This window comes from Miniopterus schreibersii, assembly GCF_964146895.1.
Source record: "Miniopterus schreibersii genome assembly, chromosome: 21".
NCBI classification, from domain to species: domain Eukaryota; kingdom Metazoa; phylum Chordata; class Mammalia; order Chiroptera; family Miniopteridae; genus Miniopterus; species Miniopterus schreibersii.
This window is the reverse complement of record NC_138123.1, coordinates 4,081,002-4,104,026: the sequence shown is the minus strand read 5'-3', so window position 1 is coordinate 4,104,026 and position 23,025 is coordinate 4,081,002. Positions and strand designations below refer to the sequence as shown.

Genomic DNA, 23,025 nt, shown 5'->3' with positions numbered 1-23,025 from the left:
AATGAAATTTTTTTCTTAATTACAGTTTTAGCTCTTTGGTTTTAATTACTTTTCCATTCAGCCTGAATTTTTGTTAATCTCTCAGGGATTTTTCTTTCTTCTTTCCCACACTTTTTGCACATATGCTTCTGTTGTGTCCAAGGATGCTTTGCGCTGTCAGAAGGTGTTGTCAGAGGCACTCTGAGAATCCTAATTACGCAAATCTTCATCTTTAAGCGGGGGACTTGCATGGGCTGTTATGAAATTATCAAATCAGAAAAAAAATTATAGCCGTCACCAAAAACAGAAATGATTTTCACAAAATTGCCCAAGAAGGTGAGGGACACTTTTGTTTTGGTTGATAAAGACTATAGAAATACCTGCCCCATCGGCTACAATAAGCCCCACCCAGTGGGAAGACGGGGGCCCAGCGTGGCAGCCCCGGGGTGTGTCTGCGTTGACCTTGCGCTGATTTAGGGAATCGAGCTCAGCTGCACAGACTGAGGGGGAGACTAGAACAGGGTGCCCGGACTGGTTACGTCCAGGCCCTCTGGTCTGAGAAGCTCAGGAGACAAGTACCGAGGTCCCCTCTTTACAAATCCACGTGGCATTGGGACTTACTTGCCACATCAAGGGAAAGGAAATGGAAGAGAGGGGAAAATCACTCCAGCAATGAAGAGAAGATTCTTTGAGCAGGCAACTAACAGTTGGTAGAAATGAGGCCTCCTACTGGCACTCAAATCAAATGTAACAACTCACGGGCTCCCCACTGCTTGCTGACAGCGTGGTGTCACATGCGGGGACAAACATTCACTTAGACGCTGATTGCAGGGAATTGCCCTTCCCGCCAGCGCCTCCCACCAAAACCACGCAATGAGCAAAAGGAGAACCATTTCTAGGAAAAACCGGAGGCCTGCTCCCCGGCGCCCCCCAAATGATCCCTGCTCTGTCTGTCCATCTGCAGCCCCCGGGGGAGGATTCCTCAGGTCAGCATGTTTGCTGCACTGTTATGTAGCAAGTTGTTTCCGTAATTATTCCTTCTTAGGTAGTGCACACCCACCCACATGCACACACATACACATGTATGCACACACATGCACACAGATACACATATGCACACACATGCATACAGACATATGCATACAGACATATACACACAGACATGCATGCACACACATGCACACAGACACACAGACATGCATGCACACACACATGCACACAGACATACAGATACACACTGCTGTGGTCCCTAATGGTTGCCGAGTGCAGTAGCCCCTAAGGAAATGGAGCCTGAGGAGTGAGATTTAACTCAGGAGCCCCTGCTCCCTGGTTTAACCTAAATCACAGGCCAGTGGGGTCTTCACTGGAGTAAAACATAGTGTTTTTTTTTAAATGACAGAAAGTGACTTTAAAAAGCGTGTAGGCAAATCCTCTCCTTGTTCAAATGAGGATGCCGAGGGTCAGAGTGGTGCCATGTCTTGGCTCGGGTCCCCCAGTGCCGGGTCTGGAGCTGGCACCCACGTCTGCCACTCCACCCAGTGGTGTCCCCAAGTCAGGGTTTCCAGGGAAAGGAGCAAAGGCAGGTGGGCCGTGGGGACTCTGGCACAGTACTTGCTTTTCCTTTCATCAGGTTTTCAGAATTGCAGAGAAGACTGAGACCTTTTTCTGTGCATGTTTGTTTTGGGGACCTTCAAATGACAAACGACAAGCAGCCGTTTCTGATCCGAACTCCCGGCTTGTCCGCGGCTTCCACTGGCTTCGCTGGCCGCTCCCTCACTGCTGAATAATCCTTCTTACAAAACCGGGTCGGCCACAGAGCAAATCCTTCCACGGCTTGAATTAAATGTGTGCGTGTGTGTGTGTGTGTGTGTGTGTGTGTGTGTGTGTGTGTGTGTGATGTTTCCCTGGCCTGCAGATAGTGGCTCATGTAGCTCATTGCAGTGTTTTTAAAAAAAGAGATCAGAGGAAGAAGTCTTAGGATTAATAATTAGCCGGTTTCCCCTGCTCCAAAGCCCCCCACTTCTGCTGCAGCTGATAGCAAGAGGGTCTAATCGTGACCTCTGCTGGTCACCCCGGCCCAGCTGTGCTTGCATCCAGATGTTGACTACTGCCGACTAAGCTATTAAGTCGAAAGCATAAATATAGTTTAAACACTGTCCAGCGGGCCAAGGCGTGGTTTACGATCCCCGGTGGTACTGCGACTCTCCCTGCCATAGAAATGGTGTGTTCTCGAAGCATCCTTCATTGCAGCAGCGGATCCTCCTCGGCATTTAGATTTCCTCACCACTGCATTTTGCTCTGTCTTAGGCTTCGTTTTCGAGTCCCACTCCCAGTGAACCGGCCTGCCTCGATCGGGGCAGCGGGCTTACTGGTCGCTGTAATTGCTTTTGCAAAACATTTTCTTACTGAGTAGAGGGTGACATTGACACTGTGACCTCCGTAGCTTCACACGAAGCCCTGAGAGCGCTCTGGGGTCCCGCTTCGGTGCAGCGAACAGGGTAGGGAAGGGGGTGCAGGCAGCCCGAGCTTGCACGGGCCCGGATTTCACTGGTGAACCCCATTGCCTGGGAGCGCGTGGGTCGCATCGATTTTCGATTGTGATCCGGGAAGACCAGCGCATGGACTTCCTGTGAGCTGCTGGCTGTGTCTCTGTCCTCTGGCCGGGTGACAGGAGGCCCTCATTTAGCTGTCAGTCCCCTCCTGTCTGTCGTCTCTTTTACTTCGGTGTGCTCCTTGACCGCTTGAAAACGGGATTGTCTGAACACAAGCAAACTTTATTGATCCATATTTCTGTTTGAAAGAGCAGAGATTTGTAGAAGTAGTAGCCTAGCTCTTTTGTCCGGAAAGCACACGGCGGGGAGGGCTGCTCAGGGCAGTAAATCTCGAAGGCCGCAGAACTGTTACACTCGGCATAGATCGGGAGCTTCATTTTGATGATTTATCTCATGTAGTTTTCTACCCCATACTAACCTTGCGTTCGAGCAGCGATCCCCACCTCGGGCCCAGGGCCATTTCACCCCGCCCTGGGGACAGTGACCTGGTCCACAATTAGGCATTTACTTCCCGAGTCGGTTGACGTAGGGTCAACTGTTCCAAAGCCCTTCTGGTCTCTAGGCCTTTGGTCCCTGGAGAGGAGCTTGTGTAAGGAAAGGGCTATTTTTAGGGCTCAGAGAAAAACCTCTTGTTTTACATCTGAGTTTCTGACTGGGCACTTCTCGACATTCTCTTTTCACATCTCCTGGTGTCACGGAGTTGGGCAGTTGTGAGGATATAGTTAATTAAGTTGCATTAGGGCAAATGTACACACTTGTTAAAACACTTAATTTGCCTCAATAATATTGATTACATGGCAGAAGTTTGTTTAAACTAAATGGTATTTTCCCCCTCCCGTTACAGTCCTTGAATGCAATCTGTTTAATAGCTAATGGCCATCATCAGTTAAATATCATGTTAGTTATAAAGTAATGTCATAAGAATTGATTTGAACTTGGCAGTGGAGGAGAGCTCTCCCTTCAGAGCCGATGTCGACGATTAGCAGGAGTTTTAAGCAGAATCACGGTGCATATAAACTGTGTATATTTTATAGACTTATAGCTACTCTGTATTACGTGAGTGCCCATTACAGTAAAGAAAAGCTCAGACAGTTAATTATGCAAAACATCATGTATGCAATTACCCAGCGTTATTACGCATTGAATAGTTTTATTGATCTGGCGGCAGCTCACTTACTGTATCTAGAGCTATAAACAAGAGATGCTCACCCCCAGATTGAAATGGGTCCAAGGAAACAAGGTGGGGATGAATGACACTATGGAGCACCTGTCCCTCAGATCAAATCCTTAAATGTAGAAACTGTCAACCATCACCAGGGACGACACCACATCCTGATCTCCCAGGGCCATTCCCCCGCCCCCATTAATAAAGTTTATCAACCAGGGAGCATCAGAAATCACATGGCAATGCCAATGGAAGCAAGCACAGTTTTCCACAGGTAAAATAGCCTGGGAAACTTCACAAGGCGATCGGCAGTGGCCTCGGCGCATCGGGCTTAGGAAAAGGAATTTTCCCCATTTCCCTTCCTTTGTTTCAGGTAAAATGGTAAAGGTGGAGTCAGATGCTTCTATAGGTCTCTTGACTTTGTGTGTCAGATTGAATGGCCAACCATCCTGGTTTGCTTGAAACGGATGGAGGCCCAGGACAGGGGATTTTAGTGACTAACCCAGGACAGTCAACCAGCAACCTAAGGTCACAGCCAAATTGATTAAGAAAAGATCATTGAACTCTAGGACCCTAAAAGGGGCTGGGGTCCAGGAGAGATCCTTCCCTGTTGTGGTTTAGCATTTAGGTATGAAATTATACAGGGTGGGGCAAAAGTAGGTTTACAGTGGTTTGTTTGGAAAGTAATACAGTAATTAATAAATAATAATAATGATATAAGAATAAACTCTGTATTTTGCGTACTCACCACTGTAAACCCTGTATTCATGGGGCCCTTTCCTTTCAATGGCCAGAAATGAGTTGACAGGCTATTGTGTATTTGTCCGAAATTTCCCTCTTTTGCGTGTGTGAGGGGTGTAGTTCACAGCCTTTCGCAGAATTGGGAAGGCTTTCAGCTTAGAGAGATGCTCCGATTTGTCATTTTAGGGAGCCGGCCCCTTGTCCCCAGGCTACTTAGCTCCATCTCAGGTCAGCAGCTCAGGGACCAGCTTGGCAGGAACTGTTTGCTTCCCCTTTCTCTCGATGGAGTCGGTGGGAAGGAGCCTTTAAGGCTCAATGCACAAGCTATTTGTTCCAAGAATCAGAAGCAGCGTCACTACATCATCGCAATGCTGTCCTGCAGATAACGCTTTCAATGGATGGGCCTTAACGCTTATTTTAAAACGGCCTAAAATTATACGCAAGTGTGTCTGCATAGGTTTGCACATGTTTTTTAATCTCTCTGAGCACGTGGGTCCGGGTTTACAATTCTTTGTTTACAATTAATGATCTCCCTCCATTAGGTTAACCAGGCAGACCTTAAGATATTTCTTATTAAAAGAAAAAATCCTTTCTCTTCCTTCCCCAGCGAAGCCAGTGCACCTTAATGCAATGATGATATGTTAGACCCAACAGTTGTCAAAGCAGCGTATTACTGTGAAGCCGTAATGACACCCTGTCTCCCTAAAGTAGTCATGTTTTCAAAAATCACACGTTGCACCGCGGATGTCTGACATGACACTCCATTCGCTCACTTTCCCCAGCCTTCGGCGTCCCGTCCTCTGACAATAGCAGCTGGTGCCCATTTTGTTCCTAAGTGATTCTCATTTTGCCGTTTTTGAGTGCAATTAGTCGGAGCCAGGCGAAGAAAAGCTCTTGTCACGTAGCAGCTTCAAGTTGTAACTGGGCCTGCACGGGAGCTGCTGGGGTCCTGGGCTTTGCAGCCCGGGCCTCGTTAGTCTTGGAGGGTTCTCCGCCGAAAAGCATTCAAAGCAAAACAAAACAAAATAAAATGAGCTTTTTTTTAAAAACACAATTACTTAAATATTTAATCTGGGGATTTCAGACGGTGGAAGACTGGCCAGTGCTCCTAGATTCACTGCTGTCGGTAAGCGAGTAGGTGTGCGACCTGACAGCCTTGCTGTTTAGTCCTGAAATTCTACAATTCAGTGAGGGAGCTGAGGACTCTCCTCTCCCGCTCGCTCTCTCCCCTCTTCTTTCTCTTCTTGTATTTGTAAACCTGCATAAAAACTTTGGATATAAATTGATGACGTGCTTGGAATTTTTAAAGATGAGGATACCTTCTTCTGCTCTTAAGGTTGACAAGAAAGGAAAAAATAGTGACTTCTTCGGTCATCATTCCTTGAGCCTATTAAGGTGTCTGTCGCTGATATAATAAGTTTCCAAAATCCCTGCCCCGTGCTACGATCAGGAAGGCCAAGGAAGACTGGTGTACCCATTTTTTTCTTAGGAGAATTTTTATGTACCATTTTTTAAGTAGGGAACTAAAGTAGCAAATAAATTTGAGTTTGGCATGACATTCAAAAGATGAAATGCAGCTGTTTGTGAAGAACTTATATTTTGCTGAATGGGGTAATCATATATAAACCACTGGAATATTATTGCTATACCAGCATTTAACAGTTAAAATATTGGCTGTGCTTCAGTCCCCTCTGGGAAATGTGGACCAACCTGGCCATGTCCACATGTGTGAGAAAAAATTCAGGGCAGTTCCCTCAGCATCACCCATTTACCTGGGTCCAGCTAGAATCTCAGGAAACAATTAAGCATACTTGATAATTATAATATAAACTGAATATTAACTTACAGATTATCTTTGGTTCTCGGTCTTTCTCTCTGTATAGGTTACACATATGCACACAATTCATTTCCCTTCAAAAATCACATTTTTATGTAGTCCGGCAACCAAGGTGCTTTATTTGCCTGATCATTAGTAGTTAACACGAAAGATAAAATTTACCCTGTCTGACCCTTAGGCCAGGCTGGGTAGTGAGTTTCTAGGATGAGGCATGAAAATCAGAATAATTTGAGCCATATCTCAAGCTGTTGAAAATGCCTTTCAAAGCACTGAAATTGCCCTGGTCTCCTGAAGGCTGTTAAACCCCTCCAATGTAGTTTCTTCTACAGAAACTAAATATGTGGGGGGGTGACAGTTTTTCCCCTCCTCTCCTCCGTTTTCAGGGCGTTCACTCAGAGAAGGTTTTTTGGAAAATCACAGTCTTGCTTCCTTGTGTGTCTCATCATTTCATTAAAAAAAAAAAGATTTGCGAGAGAGAGAGAGAAACATCGATTTGCTGCTCCACTTATGTACACATTCATTACACATTCATTCATTCACTCATTCATTGGTTGCTTCTGGTATGTGCCCTGACCGGGGATCGAACCCACAACCTTGGCGTATCGGGGCGATGCTCTAACCACCTGAGCTACCCGGCCAGGGCTGATCATTTCTCTTAAAATAAAATAAAATAAAAGCAACTATACTGAGGCTTTAAAGTAAATATTTCCCACCGTCTTCAGCACGCTATTTCTATTCATAATTCTTAACTAAATTCAGGTTTTTATTAATCCGATGTGACCTGCAATTTCTGCGTTAACAGCACAATGTGGAATTGGGCTTATTCTCTCTGGCTGCAGATAGAGCCATCATCTTGAAAATGGCTCTTTCTGACAAAAAGGTGTTCTTTTGAAATAAAGTCTCATTCACTGCATTCCTCTTAGAGTTAATGCGAATTTTAGTGCCTCTAATTTTAGATTGAAGCGAAGGCTAGAATAAAAACCCCGGCTGACAATTGAATTTATAGATAGTTGTGAATATTTCAGGCTTGAATAATAGAGCTGTAGAATCTCAGAGACAGAGGGGGAGAGAATTAAGAGCCGCTGTAGTTTTAGGGGGTAATGCAGTGGTGTCGAGGAAGCGTTCAGTGTAATGAGCTGGGGAGTCATTAGGCGGCAACTGTGTTCTTAGGATCGGAGCTTCTGTTTAGGCGTCGCTCCCACCCTGGAGAGGGGACTCCACGGGATGACCCCCAGCCAGTGTGGTGACCCCTTCGGCCCCTTTCTGCTCACGGCTGAGCTTGTCGAGGGGCTAGATCTCCACACAGGCCTCCTGCACCCCTACTTGCAAGGCTATTTTTAAGACATCAGTGAACACCTTTAAAATCTCTCTGTTGGCCTCCAGACATGTAGGCACTGGACTTTGGGGTCAGGCCTGAGTTCGAATCCCAGTTCTTCAACTTTCCAGCTGCATGGCTTTCAGGAAATGACTGAGGTTCGGGTTCCTAAAATGTAATGCAGCTCCCCGACAAGGCTGTCTTGGGGATTAAATCTGGTGATAGTTTTTTGTAAAGTGCTCAGGTTCGTGCCCGGCACCTAACAAGCACTTGACAAATGACAGCACAGCTATTATTATTGTAATTGGGCCGAAGGTATGCAGTAAGGAGGTTGCTCCTGTCTGAAAAGAAGAATGTACAACTTAAAATAATTAAAATTAAAATAATAAAGGCAACTGTACTAAGGATTTAAAACAAATCGAATTTCTAGGTGTTCATTTACAGCTGGAGCGGCCAGACCTCGTGTGGGAGGAGACTGTGCCTCTCTCCAGAGACCTCCCTGAACTCCTGAACTTCCCGAGTTCCCTTGAGTCCATCCAAGTTATTGCAAAGTTATGGACAGAGATTTTGGGGGACACAGCTGGCTGGAGACTCCCGATTTTTCAGGCACTTGACCGACACGCATTTGACACGGAAGCAGTTAGTGACTTAGCCGATAACTGTCCTCTCTAGGGGAGGCCATGCCTGGCCTTGCTGCTTACGCAAGAGCTCTTCAAATTTTAGAAGACTATGAGTAAAAGCCAGAGAGAGAGAAAATTGGGGGGAGAAGGGGGAATTGACCAGAGATGATACAAGGAAAGAGAGAAATTAAAAAGAGGGTCTGAAGGAAACATGGTCTGTTTCGTGATGAAGATGCTCCAGGCATCTCTCCTCTGGAAAGAATAAAATTAAATCAAGACATGGTGCGGGCGGGTAGATGCGAAAGAGTTAATTGTCATAGCGGTGAGAAATTCAGTGCGGGAGAGAGGACAGGGAACACGCTTGTTTTAGTACCCTAATAACTTCTAGCTCGAGTCTCAGATCATAATGTATGTGTGGAGAGTCCAGTAATTATAAGGTAATAAGTGGAGTGTGGTGGGGTAAGTGCTCTAAATTAAAAGGGATTTGCAGGGCTGTTGTAAGTCAGCGGCGACCCGCTTTCTTTCAAACGTTGACTTGAGGAAAAGTGCTTAGCCCCGAGTGCGTGCAGGGAGACAAGGAGAGCGATCTATTAATTACAGCGCTCATTAACGGGGACAGAGACGGGGACAGGGCCGGGGCCGGGCTGGGGCCGGGCCGCAGATGCGGGAGGAGCGGGCGCCGTGGTGTCCCGCGGGCTGGCGAGGGGGCGATGCTGTTCTTTGGCTAGTTCTTGTGGGAGGGACAGCGTAGGTGGTCGGGCCACAGGCGAGGTCTTTGGGGGGCCTTCCCCTGCCCGTTTGCTCTGCTCGGGTCCTGATACTGTAGAACACAGTGTCCAAGGTACAATACGTTGGTTAACAGGTAAATTCTTGCTCTTGAGATCTTCTCGGAACAGTTAACGTTCCCTGATAGGAAATTCCATATTTTTCTTCATTTTAAAATAACAGAGTGGGGGGAGGGAGGCCTAGAGGAGAGTGTGAAATTTGTGCGATGATAAAATATCACCGGATTGATAGCGAAAGAGATGACTGCATCCATTTGGCTATCCGGTGACTGCGCCCCCGAATTCTGGTGGGTGACCACGGCTCTGTGGGATTCCCATAAATCAGCTTTCCATCGGGAAGCAATTATCTAAGTCCCTTACTCAACTGTCACCTCTTCTTTCTATAGTGGGCTCTCAGCAGGTGCTTAGGGACTTTGCTAAAAGGGGTTTTGCACTATGGGCTAGCGGGAAGGAAATAGGGCCCATTATATCTTTCATCTAATTACCTTTTCAGAAACTGCAACCCTTATGGGTCCAAAAAGGCAGGCAGGCTGTATGTTCCTTCTAGATAAGGGAGTTGGTCACCATAGATGTTCATGTTTGTTTTCAGGAGCTCTTGTGTTAAAAGACCACAAGATGGGGAGGAAAAGGGACCGTCGCGAATCTCCTTTTTTTCCTAATGCAAAATTTGGCATCTTCTCACTTTGCTAAAAATAACTTATGGACACACAGGTATACAGCAGGCTCAAGTGGCGTTTACAGAGTCATCTCTCCAACGGCGGCCAATGACACACACACACGAACATGTTGACTCAGCGGCGACAGCGATCATTTCACTTAAGTTTTGTGGGCCCCAGGAAGTAATCCTTAAATATTGGCTAGAATTTTATCGGTGATGTCTCTCTACAGTGGCCCATGTCCATAAAATAGAACCACTTGAACAGGGAAGCAAAGCGCTTGCGGATGTATTTCCTGCGCGCCTGAGATCAATAAAAGGCTCAGTGATGCTCGTGGACGGTGCCGCCCGGCGGTCATCAGGGAGCCGCGGACCCGTCGGTTCCGTCTCAAAAACAGAAGTTTGATTCCGCTCGTGAGAAAATGATTGCGGGATCCGAAAGCGGAGGGGGAAAGTAGAAGTGAAAAGAAATACCATTTTAGCCGTGCCGGGGACTGCAGATCACTCCTCCTCCGTGGGTACGCTCGGAGTGTGGAGGGTTGATTTAGACGTTGACAGCTTCGCCAGGAGAAAGGCGCCGGGAGGAACTGGGCCCATTAGGGCTTTTGTTCATGGGCTGTCCGGGCAGTTTTATGGAGGCCTGTCAAGGCCCGTGCGGGTCCCCTCCTTGTAGAGCAGGAGGTATCGACTGGAGCGTGACTGATGTCAAGTCCCAGGCCTTGGGGGGCGCTCGGAGAGCGGTGTCTCTAGCACACGAATTCTGGGTTTTTTCTCTCCTTTCATTCTTCCCTTTCACTTTCTCTATTTTTTTTTTAAACATCTCTTCGTCTCCCCCTCTTGCGGTCCCTGCGATTGACTCTCTCTCTCCTCTCTCTCCCTCCGCCCGCCCCTCCCTCGGTCCCAGGCTTCTCTGCAGAATGTCAAACAAAGACCGACACATTGATTCCAGCTGCTCGTCCTTCATCAAGACGGAACCCTCCAGCCCGGCCTCCCTGACGGACAGCGTCAACCACCACAGCCCCGGCGGCTCGTCGGACGCCAGCGGGAGCTACAGCTCGACCATGAATGGCCACCAGAACGGACTCGACTCGCCGCCCCTCTACCCGTCCGCCCCCATCCTGGGCGGCGGCGGGCCCGTCAGGAAACTCTACGACGACTGCTCCAGCACCATCGTGGAGGACCCCCAGACCAAGTGCGAGTACATGCTCAACTCCATGCCCAAGAGACTGTGTTTGGTGTGCGGCGACATCGCCTCTGGGTACCACTACGGGGTGGCGTCCTGCGAAGCCTGCAAGGCGTTCTTCAAGAGGACGATCCAAGGTGAGTCCCCCCGGGAGGCCCCTGCGCTCTTCCAGCCTCGCGTGATGGCTGCTTGGCTGGTTTCCCTACTTCTTAACCTCGTTTGGTAACTTTCACCGTCTCAGTTCTTTCCTCACTAGAGGATATTTTTTTCCATTCGCCTTTCAGAGAGAGTGGCAGGGAGATGGGGAGAGAGAGAGAGAGAAACATCGATGTGAGAGAGACACATCGATTGGTTGCCTCCCACCTGAGCCCCAACAAGGGCCGGGGGCCGAGTGTGCAACGGAGTTACGTGCCCTTGGCTAGATTCGAACCCGAGATCCTCTAGTCCGAGGGCCGACGCTCTAACCACGGAGCCAAACGGGCTAAGGCGTCACTGTCTTAATTCCGTCTTGAGGTCAGACAGAAATAGATGAAAATGGAGAGGGAAGGACTTAGAGAATAAACGGTCCCCCTGCCAATTCTGCTGTCCCAGTGAAGCTCGAAGGGTGGGAACGGAAGAGCACGGCCGTGGTTAGAGCAGGGCCACTGTCCTTAGTGGGAGAAGTTGTATCACTTATTGCTTTTGTGTTGTCTGTTGCGTAGCTCCCTTGGCTTGTGGCCGAGGAACACGGCACTAGATGAGTTACCTGAAGTGCACGGTTCTCCGGAACATCTCAACCCCCACCCATTAGAGTGGCTGCTTAAGCCTAAGCGCCTCAGAGCCCTTCATAGTTTTCACTGACGAAGGCCGGGTCGGGGGGGGGGGACACCTAAATATTCTAACAGCTGCCTCTTCCCATTTTCTAGATCAGCACTGCCATATTTTATTAGCATTTTCTTACGAAAACCCTTCATCGACTGCATCCTTCGTTTCTTCCCTCTCAACTATAAACTAAATGTTGAGGGTAAAAATCAGTGTAAAAGCGCCTGTGAAGTGGGTAAAGCGACAGTCTAGGCGCAAAGCTTCCCTTCACTTTGGGACATTGGAGAAACCTTTTGTCCGTCTGTAAAATTGCAAAACTTGGGTCTTTGGGTCCTCGCCAGCCATTGTCAACAGTGTTAGAATCCTGCAGTCACCGAGTATCTAAACTTTCCAATGTTCATCGTGTGATTCCGTGAACTCAGTTTACACTGCTCTGGGCCTGTCCACGCAAAGATAAGCCAACGTTTTGGGGGCTAACTGAACAAATACTGTGCATACGGACCCTCCCGCTTTCCCAACAAGTATTTTCTGAGAACCTACTGTGAGCCAGGCAGCTCGCCGGCTGGAGCTGTAGTTTTGATCTAATAGCGTTTTGTTCCCAAAGGTTGGTGGGTTGGGGTGATTGAATCCCTCAAACAATGGCCTACGGCGTTGAGGGAAGACCAGGGAGTTTTGGTTGGCGGAGAGGGTTAGACTCTTGGGTCCTCAGTGTGCTTTCTCAAGACAGAAGAAGCATTTGAAACAATTTCCTGAGAGTTGCTTAAGCGACTCCGCGAGCCGGGTGTTATTGGCTGTGCCATAGTTACCGCACAGTGGCCGGATGACACGGTTGGAAGTCTGTGCCTGATTAGTCCTTCTGATGCTGAACTGCGACCAAGAGCCTAGCAGGGCGGAGCGCGGGGTGATCTTGGCATCGATGCACATGCTCAGCTCTGCTCCGTGTTGGAGGGAGCATCTCAAGGGTCCTGAGCAGGAGACAGAGATGTCACTGTCCGGATTAGCACTCTGGACTTGCCCGCCTGGCTGTGCTTGGAGCTGGCAGCTGGGCGGCGCTCGGTGGGGCCACGCTGCTGGCGACATCAGCAGGCAGCCCACCGCGGTGCGTGCTTAGCCCCGAAAAGGCAGTGAGGCAAGTAAAGGGATTAAATTGTGAAAGTGTAATGTAATAATTAGGGTGGCAATGGTCAGGGAGATTGGAACAGCCCCTCCTTTCTGTGGCCAAATCGTGGTAGCGACTGAACTCCAAAGGCATTGGAAGTGGCCGAGGCTCTGGTATCATCGTGGACTCTTACTCAGATTTTGAAAGGACCAGAGAACCCATTGTCAAGCCTTCGGGCAGCATGTTTTAGCTTCTCCCTTCCCTTCTTTGAGACAGGATTATGCAACTTGTCTTAAGACCGAGTCTCTCCACTGTCTCCCAGCCCTTATGGCCAGGGCGTTATATAAAGTGTGGCTTCTACTCTCATTGACTTGACCAAGGGACATCTACACCCAAGGGCATAGTCAGGGGGAATAGTTCCTCGTTAGCATCTTTCTTTCTTGTTATAATAATGTATTTCTAAGATCGGTTATACAATATGTTATGCATATACATTTTAAAAGTTGGGGAACGTAATTCTTGCATTGAGAGCCAAAAGAACATACATCCAGAGCACATCTTCAGACAAGTAATGAGAATTGTTCTTTCCAAAACCGAATGTGATATTCCGATTGTGAAAGGCAATTAATCATAGATTTCGGGGAAAGTCAACCAGAAAGGCATATTTTATTTATTGACTGTTTTCAACTTATCATTGGGGAACTGTTGAATTAGGTCAGCACTTAACTAAGTAAAAATCAAGGCTGTTTTCTGTTTGTCTGATTTTATGTTATTGTTTGTTTTTTCTGTTGACCAAACACTTTTGAGAAGACTTTGACGATTCTACGTTAGCGTCCAACAGGGTTACAATGGAAGCAGTGATTTCAATGTTGTTTTCTAGGATTGCTAATTTATTGTAATTTTTTTCCTAATTCTAGTTTTGGCCTCAATTCATAAATGAGTGGGAAATTATTATTATTTTTACCTTAAGTTTCCCCTGGCCTTAGAAAGTACACCGCAGCCCTGGAGTCCTGTACAGGCCACCTTCCAGAGAATGGGCCTAGGGACAGGTCCTGGAGTGGGGCATGTCGTGACTTAGCCAGAAATTCGAGGGTCCCGGGTACTCAGGATCATGACGTCCATGGGGGCTGGCTCCAGCCTGGCTGGTCCCCGTAGCCTGTTGATGGATTCCTTGCCCTGGAGATGCCTTCTAAAGCCCAGGGCTGTCCGGGAGGAGCTCTTCTTGCCAAGGCCTAAAGAGAGCACTGCTAAGAGCCTAAACATCACATTAAACATGAGTCATTAAAAATTAGGCATTTGCTGCAAGTCCTATGCTAAAGGCTGTGGGCATAGCCTGTGAGTTTGATGCCGCCGACTTCTTTTCTACCCCGAATTGCTGACTCTTTCCTGAGCAGGAGGAATCCTAGAGGATCTTTCTTAGATGTTACATTTTATTTTCTTTGCCATCAGGCAGCTATTCTGGTCTTAGAATAGAATGTTTGCAGCTCAGGAGGAAATAGGTACTTAAGAACTGTCTGTTACATCATAGGAACCTCCCAAAGAAACATAATAAATTAACATCTATTTAACTTAGTGTTGAGAGAAAGTAATTACCCTGGTTTGTAAAGGGGCGCTTTAAATCTCGAGTATGTTCTAAAATTAAAATCCAAAATACCATGGAAATGTCTAAATTGACTTGAGGAATCTCAGTGATTTATAAGTGTAGATGTAGCAATTAAATTAAATATTGAGGTAATATTTTCAAAAGAAATACTGTCTAGAATTCATTTGCTTTCACTCAGAGCTTGCCTTTGTTATAAGTTTGACTTTTTCTGTGTTTTTTTTTCTGGCATTTGATGCCAATTATGTCTAGTTTTTTGAAGTGCATTAATGCTGCCAAGTTATAAATGAGAAATATCATTCTGTTCCTGCTATTTGAACAGCTATCTTCAGTGCTTATTTCAATAGTAAAATTTAGTATTGCAGACTTTCTTTGTTGGTAGAAAATGTATATTATGTGAATGGATGTCTTAGGGAATGGCATAATTCGCAGTTTTATTTCTCTTAGTTTTAACTTGGCAGACCCACTTCTTGGGATAAACGAGTGTTTCGTTTTCCATGGTCTTTTCTGACTTTTAGGAATTAACTGGCATTGTCATCAATACTGAGATTGTTTTAGACCTACTGGTCAGCAAACCTTTTCTAGGAAAGGGACAGATAGTGAATCAGATAGTAAATATCTTAGGATCTGTTGGTTACATACCTTCCCTGTTACATACTGTGCTTTGTTTTATTTTTAAAGTTGTTCAACCATATAAAAACCACTCTGAGCTTGGGGCCCTGTGAGAATATGCCTAGGGCTCCATTTGACTGCGGGCCATAGCTGGGATAACCGGTTGACCAAAATACCCTCAATTTCTTTCCTTGTACGAAAACCTTGACACCAAGATTTTCATTCCAGAAGGCTTCCTAGGCAGCTCTGCAGATCATTTGTTTAAACCGAAAGCAAGTTCTCTATCATAATGATTTTTTTAGTCTGTTATCTATCTCAGTTTTCAGAATATTTTTCCGTTTTCAGGGATCAGAATTTTCTAGTCTTTTTCACTGGTTCCTATGACATATATTCGTGTGTCTCCGCAAGCTAGTCAGAAACCAGAATCAATGTGAATTAAAATAAAGGAGCATTGAGAGTGGCTGACAAGAAGCTGGACCTCAGGTTGTAGAAAGTGAGTGATCATTTTCAGAGATTAGATTGCACGGTTGATCTTTAGGAAGAGAAAACAGAAGAAAGTTTAATGATCCTCACCACGCTTTTGTCCTTCAGATGCTAGGAGCTCAAAGTTGAGGCCCCAGAATCTCTGCTGTCATTTTACATGTTTAGTAAACATATCATATTGTGTTACTGTCTTTTCAAAGTCATTCGAAGTCAACGCATCATTTAGGGTACATTTTCCTTTTGGTGGCATTGAGTAAGGACCTGCCCCATGTAAGGAGTATATATATCAGGGGCATTTGGGGAGGAAATGAATTAGCTATGTAACTTTAAAAAAACTGTTTTTGATTGACTGATTGACTTTAGAGAGAAAGAGAGAGAGAAACCTTGATTTGTTGTTCCCCTTATTTATACATGCATTGGTTGCTTCTTCTATGTGCCCTGAGCTGGGATCGAACCCTCAACCTTGGCCTTCTGGGACAATGCTCTAACCAACTGAGCTACCCAGCCACAGCCTCAGTGCAACTTTTTATGTCATGGTAAAATGTCCAACTGTCGTTCACTATTAAATGAGTGAGATTTGATAATTAGCGAAATTAGACAAAATTAACTTTACTAACAGTATATTCACAAAATGAGTGACCTCTTACTGTCTTATTTCTCAGTGGTTAGAAAGAAGTCATAGTGCCCATTTTATGTTTGCCTGCCAAAGGAAAGCAAAATCAAGTTTCCCGCGGCTCGCCTGCGCCGGTGGCCCCCGAAGGAGCGCAGGGACAAAGGTGCTCTCAGGTGATGCTGTGGGTGGAGCTGGCCTGAGAGCTCCTGCCCACTCGGGCTCCAGCGCGGTGACATCCCACATCCTGAGTCACCTGGGCCACCCCTGTCCCTCCTGTATCCTGACCCGCCTGAGCCATCCAAACACACCTGTTCCTGCGTCAGTCACTCTCTGCGAAAAGAAAGCCGTTTCTTCCAAGGGTTTTGTCGGGGACACACCCTCTTGCCTTAGCCTGCCCCAGCCTGTGCCTTGTCATATCATAAGGCCGTCCTGGCACTCCACCCAAGCCTCCCAGCAAGGACCTGTTGAGAAGGAACTTGGCATCGATGACATGCTCACGTCTGAGGGACTTCATGGATTGGTTCCAATGAATTCTTTAAAAATGCCTTTACTTCCCTGTCTCTCAGCAGGGGGGCTTCTTACACCAGTAACGGCGCTTCTTAGGGGGTGGGCTGCGGCCGACGCTTTGACTTTCCTTCTAGGACCTGTCACCCTGCTCGACCTGGCACTATCTGGCCACTGTTTGGAGGAAGGGGCTGGAGGCTGCTCTCTGATGACAAGATAAACTTCCAAGCCCGGTTTATCTGTGCCTGTGTGGACGTTCTAATAGCTTTCTTCCCTCCTTGCTCTCTTACCCCAGAACCCAGCCCTGACAAGTAAGGCTGTTTCATTCAGAGAAACAGCCAATAAATTACCCTGTTAGAATAGCTGGAGTCTAAGGAGCACCCCAGTAAATTAAATCTTGATTACTGTGATGCCTTCTACTGTATGTTTTTCAAAATGCATGTGTTTATATCCATACGTTAAAGTAATTATACGCGAAGACCCTTCCTCCTGCAATCAACTCAATATTGGTTATGGCTAAATCCGGGTAGATTGAATGTTCACCCTAAAGGGAGGAATGAAAATAAAACAACAATGTGTGAGGAGAGTTCTGTTGTCTGAGGTTCCTTTGGATGTGAAAGCATCACATTTTTGGTAATTAGTTTCAGGAGTTTCTGCCTTTGGATGTGAAAGCATCACATTTTTGGTAATTAGTTTCAGGAGTTTCTGCCTCACAATGACTGGCTGACTTCTGCTCGTTAAAGGGCAGGGTGGGGTTCAGCGTCACGGGCCAGAATTTCGTTTTCTTTGCTGTGAACACACAGGGCAATTACTCATTTTGCTGATATATTAACTTCATAAACTTGGATAATACCTTGGAACTGATAAAGTCTACACTCTGCATTAGCTCACTCGCTTTTGAAGTCGCAGATAAGGGGACTCAACAACAGAAGGCCTGGTCTTTGGAGTTCGCCGATAACAACCTAAAAACTTTTACAGGAAAGTAAAATTTGGGACAGGATGCCGGTCACATCTTCTAGTTTATACTAAAAGTAAATAGAAGTGTACATTTGAAACAAGTCATGTTTCAGCATTTATTTACTTTTTAAAATTTATTGTATTTTTTTTTTATTGTGGTAAAAGTACGTAATAAACACATAGCATGAAGTTTTTCGCCTTAACCATTTTTAAGGGTGTAGCCCCCTGGCGTTAACTATATGCACATTCCTGTGCCACAGGTTTTTAGAACTTTTTCATCGCAGCGCTGAAGCTTTATACCAGTTAAACATCAGCTCCCCATTGCCCACTCCCCCCACCTCCTGGCAGCCACCACTCTCTCTATTTCTTTTTTTTTTTTTTTAATATATCTTTATTGATTTCAGAGAGAGGAAAGGAGAGGAGAGGGAGAGAGAGAGAAACATCAGTGATGAGAGAGTCATTGATCCGCTGCAGCCCGCAACCCGGGCATGTGCCCTGACTGGGAATCGAACCCTGATCGCCTGGATCCTAGGTCGACGCTTAACCACTGAGCCACGCCCGGCCGGGCAACTCTTTCTATTTCTATGGGCTTAACTACTTTTGGTACCTTCTCAAGTAAATGGAATCACATAGCATTTGTCTTTTTGTGACTGGCATATGTCACATAGCATAGTGTCCTCAGCGTATCCATGTTGTAGCATGTGACAGAGTTTCCCCCTTTTTTTAAGGCTGAATCATGTCCCATTGTATGTTTAGAGCACATCTTCTGTTGCTGTTAATCCTTACTGGATACTTTTTCCATTGATTTTTTATTTTTAGAGAGAGTAGAAGGGAGGGGGAGAGACGGAGAGAGAGAAACGTCAATGTGGGAGAGACATCGATTGGATTGGTGCCTCCTGCGTGTGCCCCGGTTGGACCAGGGACCCAGCCTGCAACCGAGGTACGTGCCCTTGACCAGAATCAAACCCGAGACCCTTCAGTCTCGGAGCCAACTCTCTAACCACGGAGCAGAGCTGCCAGGGCTAGAGCCCGTTTCTCTAGTCGCTTATCTGTCCCTGGACATGAGCTCGCTGCCCTCTCGGCTGTCGTGAATGGTGCTGCACACGTATCTCTTCCAGATCCTGTCTTCCGTTTGGGGGATATGTGCCCATCGTGGCATTGCCGGACCGTGGGGCACTGCCTGCCACCCCTATCAGAGCAGGTCATGGGGACACACAGGTTTCATTTCGAGAGGGCATCTTCAGGCACAAGAAGACCCCTCGGGAGCTTTCGTTCCCCTCCGGGCTTTCCCGGTTTTACCCCCAGACCCAGCCAGCAGCCCTGCCTAGTTCCCTGACCCTTGGGGTAAATACTCGCTACTCTTTCTTGATGTTTCTTGCTTGTGTTTCCCCTGAGGCGCCTGTTGACTGAACAGGCCTAGGAGGCCAGCATTTCCTTCCTCCTGCGCTGAGGACCAGCACCCGGGCCCTGCAGGTCCCGCTCGGCTCTCCTGCTGCGTCCCAGGCCCTCCGCTGAGCCTCGTTAGTGTTGTGATTATTGCCGATCATCGATACCTCTCTGCGTCAGGCGCTCTGCCTGTACCTTCCAGACATGATCTCATTTGATTTTCACAGCAACCCCCTGAGATATCAGTTGTTATGACCCATCTCCATGCACTTCATTCCCAAAGAAAGTAACTTCAGATTGAAAAGCTTTCTCCAACTCACACAGAAAACGGGGGAGCCAGGATTTGAACCCAGGGAGACTCCAGTATCTTTAGCTTGTCACTGTTGATACACTGCCTCCTACAGTTTAGGTGCAGATCCATTCCCAGCTCTTGTCCCAAGCAGGAGTTCCCCAAATCCTTAACTTTGGGGGATCCAGATACATACTTGTTGAATACGTGAACTTGATCTTGAAGGAAGGATCTATATCCACAGCTCTTTTCTGGCCAAGTTCTGGGCATATGGAGAGCATTCAAGAACAGGAGCACTTAGGGACAGCGTTAGGGAAGGATTTGCTTGTTTCTGCTTGTTTCTGGTACAAAGAAAATCTAAAGATTGGAATGAGGTCAAGTACCGAGTCATGAGTCAGTTGCTTTTGTCACACAGGGCATGACCCAAATGCCTCCAACACTTGTCATCTGGACTTACTGTGCCATTTGGTAGCTGTCACTACAAAATACAGACACGGAAATCTTTTCTATCCAAAGATAGTGGCTACATGAGACTTCATTAGCATTTCTTTCCTTCACCAAGAGTATTTTGTTAACAACCCTTCCTCCGTTTTTTTTAGTCCTATGTTTTAAATGAGATAGAGGCAAACTCATATCAGATTGTTTAAAATTTGTAGGCAGAAGAGAAACATTGAAAAGTTGATATTGGCTACTGAGCACAGCAAATTTGGGGGGTTAGGGTTAACTCAGATATAACACCTTTCTTGGGACAGGTCATCTTTGGGCTCTTTTATGAAGACTCTTGTGACGCACACTATAGGAACTCAAAAATGAAGATTAAGTGGCTGCCCATGTCACATAGGGGACGTCCCACACTGCAGGACAGTAATGTCTTTTTCCAAGAAATAGCATCATGTCAAAGCTAAACACATTATTAATCTTGTATTTCTATTATACACAGGATTCTTTTTTAATGGATCTCGTGCGCACCTTCCTGATGATGGATTATTTTTTCTTTCTACCATGAACAATGGCAGTATTTTGGGATCTTTAAAATGCATTGTTTACAGCCTGACACCTGTTGCTCTGGCGACGGGTCTGTTTGGTTTCTGTGGAGTTACACTGGGCCGCAAACCGTAGCGGTGCAGAGCTGAGTTGAGGGATTTCTTTCCGAGGTGTTGAGAGATTCCATTCTCTTAAAAGCAACCCTATCCTCTCCCACAGCTGCCCTCGCCCCCTGACTCTGACAACAGCGGAGGACGATGCCAAGGTCCACCCCGCCCCTGCTTCGGTCCAGGCATCACAGTTTCCTTTCCAACCGGCAGCAATAGCAACACCCCAGCTACACAAAGCACCCTCTCGGGAGACAGGAATTCCACGTCTCATCTCTGCGCCAAACGACGCTCAATTACTTTTAACTTAAGATTAGAGTCGGGCAGCCTCGCATCGTGGTTGAGAGCACAGATTTTATTTATTTTTAAATTTTACTTTCCAGTGACAGGGGGCATTCGGTATTATTTTGCGTTGGTATCAGGTGTACAGCACAGCGGTTAGATAATCATACGCCTTACAGAGTGTCCCCCGATATTTCCAGTGCCCACCTGGCACCGTGCAGTTACTACAGCATCACTGACTCTATTTCCTGTGCTGTACTTGACTAATCCCCGTGACTGCTTTGTGGCTACCAATTTGTGCCACTAATCCCTTCACCTTTTTCACCCAGCCCCCAATGCCCCTCCCCTCTGGCAGGTATCAGCCAAGAGCCCAGACTTTGGATCCTGTGTGCCTGGGTTCAAATCTTCACGCAGAAACTTGTTAACCACGTGATGCTGAGGAAGTTACCTCTTGTCTCGGTGCATTAGTTTTCTCATCTGCAATATGGGGCTTCAAAGATGTAAAGCACGTAGATGAATGCCTGGCACCGTTAATGTTTATTATAGGAATTGATAAGTTAGATCTTATGGGTGCATTTAAGGAGTAGTAGACTGGATATCAGGGTGCTTGAGTTTTAGCCTTTCCTGCAGTTAACTCGCCCATATCTCTGTAAAGAGGGCCAGGTAGTCATAGGTGAGTCAGTACATATCCACCTCGGTGGCCTGCACAGAACCAGGGGCCTGAGCCAGCTGGGACTCAGGGTCTCTTCGAAGCCTAACACCTTACAGACCTGTGTTGCTTTATGCCAGCTGATACATTGTGGGTGGATTGCTTTCAGGTTTATTCTGTGTAATTGACTCTGCATAGTTTTTTTTTAATGAACAATTTGGGGCGAAACATTAAAATGAGGGAACTAGGAGCAGGGTCTCTAAAAATCAAGCAGACAGGTAATGAGTGTTCCCTGTGGGCCGTGGACTTGACTAGACACCCTGTCGGACACAGGACTCCAAGGGGAGGAAGTCCCTGCCCTCAGGGACTGTGCAGTTGGGACAGGAGGTGGGCAGTTCAGAAGACACACGTGATAAAAGTATGTTCCGGGGTAAGAGAAGGGCTCACCTGAAGATCAGGACCCCGCACTCGGTCTTTGGGCCTGGGAAAGCTTCATTGAAGAAATGAACTTGGGGAATTCCACCTTTTTTTTTTTTTTAGGTGAACATGTACAGTGCCTGGTGTTTAGTTAATAGTTACAGAATTAAAGTGATAAAGGAATGACCATGTTTACAAATTTGGGGGAAACCAAGGCAGGATATGTTTTGTTTAAACTGGAAAAAAAAAATCAGGGCTAAAGAATCTCACCTCATTTTACAGCATTATTTTCCTGCTGAACCTTTTTTTTTTTCTTTTGTTCAATACAACAAGGAAATATAATCTTGTGGTTAGATTCACAGCACAGGGAGGCGGGTGACGGTGTCCTTGCTGTAGGCTCAGTAGCCCCCCCCCCAGCTCGGTTCACTGGACAATGAAGCCAGACTGTGTGGTCTTAGTCTGCAGTCACTAGGTGTTGCTTGGCGTTTATAAGTCTGTATACTTGTGGGTCTCTTTCTGGTCTTTTTTCCTTACAGGCAAAGCATCATTTATTCCCTTGGATGAGCTGAGCCTGAGTTTCATTGTGAAAATGCAGCATAATTGTGCCTGTTTATTTACTATTATGACTCTAATGAATGACATACGTGACTGTCAGCATCTAATTCTATAGAAATCTAAAGAGCCAAATATCAAGAGACCTTTTCTCTACCTGCCTGTCTCCCAGCTCATTTTTTTTTTAGGAGCTAGAGGGGCACCGAAAAGGTGAGGAACGTGAGACTCTGGCATAGCCCTGGGTGAGCGATTGCTCTCCTTCGAGCCAGCCGTGACTGTTAAGCCATGGGACAGTCCCCTCCTCCACCCCAAGTGCCACAGCCTACGTTCCCAGGTGGTTTGAGGGCCCCGTTTACTGCCCTGGCTCTGTCATTCTTTGTAATAATCTTGGGGTGCCCTCTTTCAGAGGCCGATTCTCCATTCTCGAAATGTCATCTTCAGTGATCTGGAGATCTTGGCAGTGTTTAGGTAGACTTAAAATTTGACAATGGGCAGAAACCCTTTGGCATCACATCGTGTAGGGAGGAGGAGTCTCTTGTTTTGGGTAAAGATGAATGAAGTGTGATTTGATTCTTCCCCCCCTCTACAGTTTGGAAAGTGGTTCTAGTGGCAGTTCTCATGAAAGCTGCCACAAGTCTTTGGGGGCGGAGATAGTGTCTCTAGGTGACTTCTTTTGAAGTCCAGCTTTGGGTGTAGTCTGAAAAAAAAATCAGCACTCAACTTAAATGCACATTGATGGAATTATAACTTTTTTTGCTACAGATATGTAATCAATTATTGCTCCCTATTATATAATCTAAGCTGTAGATAGTGGTTGTTTTTTGTTTAATTTCAGATTAAATTAGCAGAAAGTAGCTA

At 46.4% G+C, this 23,025-nt stretch overlaps 1 protein-coding gene across 13 annotated transcripts in view; it reads left to right on the top strand.

Moving 5' to 3' along the window:
• The window catches only part of ESRRG (estrogen related receptor gamma), a 404,445-nt gene that overhangs the window by 273,584 nt on the left and 107,836 nt on the right, over nt 1-23,025 (top strand). For all 13 annotated transcript variants that reach the window (XM_081123847.1, XM_081123852.1, XM_081123851.1 and 10 more), the window contains one exon: nt 10,554-10,969. In XM_081123847.1, the coding sequence (XP_080979973.1) occupies nt 10,567-10,969 (403 nt within the window). In that variant the 5' untranslated portion in view covers nt 10,554-10,566. The remainder of the gene's footprint in view (nt 1-10,553; nt 10,970-23,025) is intronic.